The following is a 7500-nucleotide window of genomic DNA, read 5'->3' as shown; positions in this document are numbered from 1 at the left end:
ATACACACACAAAGTGCATCATACACACACACATTAAACGTTTGTATTTAAGTGTGTGTCATCATTCAGAAGAACATTCATGTAAGGTATGGAGGGAAAGCACTGTTTTCTCAGTCTGTTTGATTGACAGCTACCACTATAGCTTCCTTTGAGTTATACAGCAGGATGATTGACATGAGATGTTAATCCCATATCGATGTATTGTGTGTGTGTGTGTGATATGTGTACTGTAAGTGTGCGTGTGCATGTTTGTGAGCACCTGTGTGTGTTTATGCATTCATATTGTGTGTGTATGTGTGTGCATGTGTACCTCTTGCAGATTCACCTTGTAGTCCTTCCAGACAGGAGAAGAGGTAGAGGAGTAGTGATGGAAGACAGATCCAGAGAGGTTGTCAATCATCAGCATCTCTCCTTCAAATGAGTCCTTTATCAGCAGAGATACACTGTCCAACCACTGACTCTCCTGGAGACACACAGAGGATATATACATTAAACACTGTCCACTGACTCTCCTGGAGACACACAGAGGATATATACATTAAACACTGTCCACTGACTCTCCTGGAGACACACAGAGGATATATACATTAAACACTGTCCACTGACTCTCCTGGAGACACACAGAGGATATATACATTAAACACTGTCCACTGACTCTCCTGGAGACACACAGAGGATATATACATTAAACACTGTCCACTGACTCTCCTGGAGACACACAGAGGATATATACATTAAACACTGTCCACTGACTCTCCTGGAGACACACAGAGGATATATACATTAAACACTGTCCACTGACTCTCCTGGAGACACACAGAGGATATATACATTAAACACTGTCTCCTGGAGACACACAGAGGATATATACATTAAACACTGTCTCCTGGAGACACACAGAGGATATATACATTAAACACTGTCTCCTGGAGACACACAGAGGATATATACATTAAACACTGTCCACTGACTCTCCTGGAGACACACAGAGGATATATACATTAAACACTGTCCACTGACTTTCCTGGAGACACACAGAGGATATATACATTAAACACTGTCCACTGACTTTCCTGGAGACACACAGAGGATATACCCAGTACCAGTCAAAAGTTTGGACACACCTACTCATTCAAGGGTTTTTCTTTATTTTTACTATTTTCTACATTGTAGAATAATAGTGAAGACAACAAAACTATAAAATATAACATATGGAATCATGTAGTAACCCAAAAAGTGTTACAAAAAGTATATTTTATATTTGAGATTCTTCAATGTAGCCACCTTTTGCCTCGATGACAGCTTTGCAAACTCTTGGCATTCTCTCAACCAGCTTCACCTAGAATGCTTTTCCAACAGTCTTGAAGGAGTTCCCACATATACTGAGCACTTCTTGGATGCTTTTCCTTCACTCTGCAGTCCAACTCAGCCCAAACCATCTCAGTTGGGTTGAGGTCGGGTGATTGTGGAGGCCAGGTCATCTGATGCAGCACACTATCACTCTCCTTCTTGTCACGCCTTGGTCATTGTATCTTGTGTTTTTGTTATATGTTTGGGTAGGCCAGGGTGTGACATGGGTTTATATGTTGTATTTCGTATTGGGGTTTGTATTAATTGGGAGTGTGTATTATTAGGGTTGTGTCTAGTTAGGCTTGGCTGCCTGAGGCGATTCCTAATTGGAGTCAGCTGATTCGTTGTCTCGGATTGGGAACCGTATTTAGGTAGCCTGAGTGCGCGTTGTATTTCGTGGGTGATTGTACCTGTCTCTGTGTTAGTCACCAGATAGGCTGTAATTAGTTTCACTCGTTTGTTGTTTTTGTATTTTCAGTTATTTCATGTACCGTATTATCTTCATTAAAAGTCATGAGTAACCTACACGCTGCATTTCGGTCTGACTCTCTTCAAACAACAGACGAACAACGTTACACTTCTTGGACAAATAGCCCTTACACAGCCTGGAGGTGTGTTGGGTCATTGTCCTGTTGAAAAACAAATGATAGTCCCACTAAGCGCAAACCAGACGGGATGACGTATCGCTGCAGAATGCTGTGGTAGCCATGCTGGTTAAGAAAATTCTAATAAATCACTGACAGTGTCACCAACAAAGCACTCCCACACCATCACACCTCCTCCTCCATGCTTCATGGTGGAAACCACACATGCAGAGATCATCTGTTCACCTACTCTGCACCTCACAAAAGCAAGGCAGTTGGAACCAAACATTTGGACTCATCAGACCAAAAGGACAGATTTCCACTGGTCTAATGTCCATTGATCGTGGTTCTTGGCCCAAGCAAGTTTCTTCTTATTGGTATCTTTAGTAGTGGTATCTTTAGTAGTGGTATCTTTAGTAGTGGTATCTTTAGTAGTGGTATCTTTGATGCAATTTGACTATGAAATCCTGATTCATGGAGTCTCTTCTGAACAGTTTATGTTGAAATGTGTCTGTTATTAATTGAACTCTGTGAAGCATTTATTTGGCCTACAATTTCTTATGCAGTTAACTCTAATGAACTTATCCTCTGCAGTAGAGGTAACTCTGGGTCTTCCTTTCCTATGGCGGTCCTCATGAGAGCCAGTTCATCAAAGCGCTTGATGGTTTCTTCTACTGCACTTGAAGAAACTTTCAAAGTTTTGACATTTTCCAGATTGACTGACCTTCATGTCTTAAAGTAATGATGGACTGTCGTTTCTCTTTGCTTATTTGAGCTGTTCTTGACATAATATAGACTTGGTCTTTTCACAAATAGGGCTATCTTCTCTACACCATCCTACCTTGTCACAGCTTGACACCCTGGGCCTCAACCCCACCCTGACTCCTCTTTCTATTCTGGTTAGAGCCAGTTTGCGCTGTTCTGTGAAGGGAGTAGTACACAGCGTTGTATGAGATCTTCAGTTTCTTGGCAATTTCTCACATGAAATAGCCTTCATTTCTCAGAACAAGAATAGATTGACGAGTTTCAATAGAAAGTTAATTGTTTCTGCCATTTTGAGCTTGTAATCAAACCAACAAATTCTGACGCTCCAGATACTCAACTAGTCTAAAGGAGGCCAGTTTTATTGCTTCTTTAATCAGAACAGCCATTTTCAGTTGTGCTAACAGATTGCAAAAGGGTTTTCTAATGATCAATTAGCCTTTTAAAATGACAGACTTGGATTAGCTAACACAACCAGTCATTGGAACACAGGAGTGATGGTTGCTGATAATGGGCCTCTGTACGCCTATGTAGATATTCCATAAAAAATCTGCAGTTTCCAGCTACAATAGTAATTTACAACAAAACATTAACAATGTCTACACTGAATTTCGGATCAATTTGATGTTATTTTAATGGACAAAAAATGTGCTTTTCTTTCAGAAACAAGGACATTTCTAAGTGACGCCAAACCTTTGAACGGTATTGTATATATTCTCATTGTCACGCCCTGGTCGAAGTATTTTGTGTTTTTCTTTATGTATTTGGTCAGGCCAGGGTGTGACATGGGTTTTTGTATGTGGTGTGTAACTTAGTGGGATTGTAGCTTAGTGGGGTGTTCTAGGAGAGTCTATGGCTGTCTGAAGTGGTTCTCAATCAGAGGCAGGTGTTTATCGTTGTCTCTGATTGGGAACCATATTTAGCAGCCATATTCTTTGGTTGTATTGTGGGTGATTGTCCTGAGTGTCTTGATGTCCTTGTTCGATGTTAGTTGACACAAGTATAGGCTGTTTTCGGTTTTTGTTTATTTGTTTTGTAGTGCATGTATTGATTCGTGTTACGTTGTTTAAATAAACATGGATCGCAATCGACACGCTGCAGTTTGGTCCGACTCTCCTTCACCATATGAAAACCGTGACACTCATCCCATTCCATTCCATACTAGATTGTGTGTATTAGGTTTTGTTGTGGAATTGTTAATGTTATCTGTTAGATACTGCTGCACTGTCGGATCTAAAAGCATAATCATTTCACTACACTCACAACAACATCTGCTAACCATGTGTATGTGACCAATAACATTTGATTTGACAACACAACTGATTGGCTCAAATGCATTACGAAGGAAAGAAATTCCACAAATGAACTATTAACAAGGCACACCTGTTAATTGAAATGCATTCCAGGTGACTACCTCATGAAGCTGGTAGAGAGAATGCCAAGAGGGTGCAAAGCTGTCATCAAGGAAAAGGTTGGCTACTTTGAAAAATCTCAAATATAAAATATATTTTGATTTGTTATTATATTTATATTATTATTATTATATATTATATATTATTTGTTTAACACTACATGATTCCATATGTGTTATTTCATAGTTTTAATGTCTTCACTATTATTCTACAATGTAGAAAATAGTCAAAATAAAGAAACACGCTTGAATGAGTAGGTGTGTCCAAACGTTTGACTGGTACTGTGTACAACTCATTACAGGCCAACTCATACATTTACCTACAATACAGTGAGTATGCAACCGGAGATAGGAAGGATGGAAGTTTGATCCGCGGTCGAGGCATACTCCTTGGCACTCAGCATTAAGGAAATAGATTGGGAGTAAGTCCCTGAGACACGTAGACGAGCGTCCATCCAGGGGTGTAGATCAAGCTCCTCATCCAGATAGGGGTGTACATTGTACATCAAGCTGCCTCATGCTACAGAAACAGGAGATAGGCTCCTGATGCTATGGGCCGTTCCTCACACGAGGTGCATACTGTACTTGTACATCAAGCTGCCTCATGCTACAGAAACAGGAGATAGGCTCCTGATGCTATGGGCCGTTCCTCACACGAGGTGCATACTGTACTTGTATGCTATGGGCCGTTCCTCACACGAGGTGCATACTGTACTTGTACATCAAGCTGCCTCATGCTAAGAAACAGGAGATATGATCTATAAAGGTGCATACTGTACTGACATCTGAAACAAACAGGAGAATATGCATGGGCCGTTCCTAACACTTTTGACTAGGTAAGAAACATGAAGATCCATTCTATAATGAATTCTGATCTGAAGCAAATAAGTTTAACAGACTAGGTTTACCAGACTAGGTTTAACCAGACTAGGTTTAACCAGACTAGGTTTACCAGACTAGGTTAACCAGACTAGGTTTAACCAGACTAGGTTTTTAACCAGACTAGGTTTAACCAGACTAGGTTTAACCAGACTAGGTTTAACCAGACTAGGTTTAACCAGACTAGGTTTAACCAGACTAGGTTTAACCAGACTAGGTTAACCAGACTTTAACCAGACTAGGTTTACCAGACTAGGTTAACCAGACTAGGTTTAACCAGACTAGGTTTAACCAGACTAGGTTAACCAGACTAGGTTTAACCAGACTAGGCTTTAACCAGACTAGGTTAACCAGACTAGGTTTACCATGACTAGGTTACCAGACTAGGTTTAACCAGACTAGGTTTAACCAGACTAGGTTAACCAGACTAGGTTTACCAGACTAGGTTAACCAGACTAGGTTTAACCAGACTAGGTTTAACCAGACTAGGTTAACCAGACTAGGTTTGGTTTACCAGACTAGGTTAACCAGACTAGGTTTAACCAGACTAGGTTAACCAGACTAGGTTTAACCAGACTAGGTTTAACCAGACTAGGTTTAACCAGACTAGGTTTACCAGACTAGGTTAACCAGACTAGGTTTACCAGACTAGGTTTAACCAGACTAGGTTTAACCAGACTAGGTTTAACCAGACTAGACTAGGTTTAACCAGACTAGGTTTACCAGAAGGTTTAACCAGACTAGGTTTAACCAGACTAGGTTTACCAGACCAGGTTTAACCAGACTAGGTTTACCAGTTTACCAGACTAGGTTTAACCAGACTAGGTTTAACCAGACTAGGTTTAACCAGACTAGGTTTAACCCAGACAGATTAGGTTTAACCAGACTAGGTTTAACCAGACTAGGTTTAACCAGACCAGGTTTAACCAGACTAGGTTTAACCAGACCAGGTTTAACCAGACTAGGTTTACCAGACTAGGTTTACCAGACTAGGTTTAACCAGACTAGGTTTACCAGACTAGGTTTACCAGACTAGGTTTAACCAGACTAGGTTTACCAGACTAGGTTTACCCAGACTAGATTTACCAGACTAGGTTTACCAGACTAGGTTTAACCAGACTAGGTTTACCAGACTAGGTTTACCAGACTAGGTTTACCAGACTAGGTTTTAACCAGACTAGGTTTACCAACTAGGTTTAACCAGACTAGGTTTACCAGACTAGGTTTAACCAGACTAGGTTTACCAGACTAGGTTTAACCAGACTAGGTTTTACCAGACTAGGTTTAACAGACTAGGTTTAACCAGACTAGGTTTTACCAGACTAGGTTAACCAGACTAGGTTTAACCAGACTAGGTTTAACCAGACTAGGTTTAACCAGACTAGGTTAACCAGACTAGGTTTACCAGACTAGGTTAACCAGACTAGGTTTACCAGACCAAAGTCTGCCCTTGATGAAGAAAGCGTTGGTGGTTTGACAGGAGCAGCCTGTGATGATCATTCCTGCTGTGTGTTTTAGCTTCTCAGTGTGATGGTGATTCACATCATCAAGCCTGAAGACAGAAGATCCAGGCAGCGTCTAGCGCTCTGTATGAACACACATGGTGTTAACACACCTCGTTGATCTGTGTGTGTGTGTGTGTGTGTGTGTGTGTGTGTGTGTGTGTGTGTGTGTGTGTGTGTGTGTGTGTGTGTGTGTGTGTGTGTGTGTGTGTGTGTGTGTGTGTGTGTGTGTGTGTGTGTGTGTGTGTGTGTGTGACATGTACCCTGGGGCCTGTCCCTGTCAGTGTGTTTGATTTCCTGTCTGTCAAACTCAACATCTTGGCACTCCACTCCACTTCCTGTAGTCAGCTTCTCTGTCCCCTCTGACAGAGATGTATCTCCCTCTCATCTCTCTCATTCTAGGGCTGAAGGATTCATTCTGTTCTTTTTCATAACCCATAGTGAAGATATATCAAGGCATAGTGAAGATTCATTCGCTTTCGTAATCCTCATTCTGTCCCTCTGTCACTCTCTTTCATAACCCATAGTGAAGATGATTCATTCCTCTTTTCTAACCCATAGTTCTCTCTCTTTTGTAATCCATAGTGTAAGATGATTCATTCTCATCTCTCTTTCTAACCCATATGAAGATGATTCCTGTTCTCTTTCGTAACCCATAGTGAAGATTATTCATTCTGTTCTCTTTCATAACCCATAGTGAAGATGATTCAATCTGTTCTCCTCGTAACCCAGAGGAAATTCTCTTTCGTAACCCATAGTGAAGATGATTCGTAAATAGGAAGATGATTCATTCTGTTCTTTTTCGTAACCCATAGTGAAGATGATTCATTCTGTTCTCTTTCATAACCCATAGTGAAGATAATTCATTCTGTTCTCTTTTCATAACCCATAGTGAAGATGATTTCAGAGATGAAGTTCTCTTTTTCATAACCCATAGTGAAGATGATTCATTCTGTTCTCTTTTCATAACCCATAGTGAAGATGATTCATTCTGTTTCTCTTTTCTTTTAAC

At 40.7% G+C, this 7500-nt stretch overlaps 1 protein-coding gene across 1 annotated transcript in view; it reads right to left on the bottom strand.

The window, feature by feature from the left end:
• LOC124025112 (voltage-dependent T-type calcium channel subunit alpha-1I-like) overlaps nucleotides 1-7500 on the bottom strand; it is a 24859-nt gene that overhangs the window by 9208 nt on the left and 8151 nt on the right. Inside the window, exon 2 of the mRNA XM_046338778.1 lies at nucleotides 311-463. Within this exon, the coding sequence (XP_046194734.1) occupies nucleotides 311-463 (153 nt within the window). The remainder of the gene's footprint in view (nucleotides 1-310; nucleotides 464-7500) is intronic.

Source organism: Oncorhynchus gorbuscha, unplaced genomic scaffold, assembly GCF_021184085.1.
Source record: "Oncorhynchus gorbuscha isolate QuinsamMale2020 ecotype Even-year unplaced genomic scaffold, OgorEven_v1.0 Un_scaffold_2178, whole genome shotgun sequence".
In the NCBI taxonomy this organism is placed as follows: Eukaryota; Metazoa; Chordata; class Actinopteri; order Salmoniformes; family Salmonidae; genus Oncorhynchus; species Oncorhynchus gorbuscha.
This window is presented reverse-complemented; position numbering and strand designations above follow the sequence as displayed.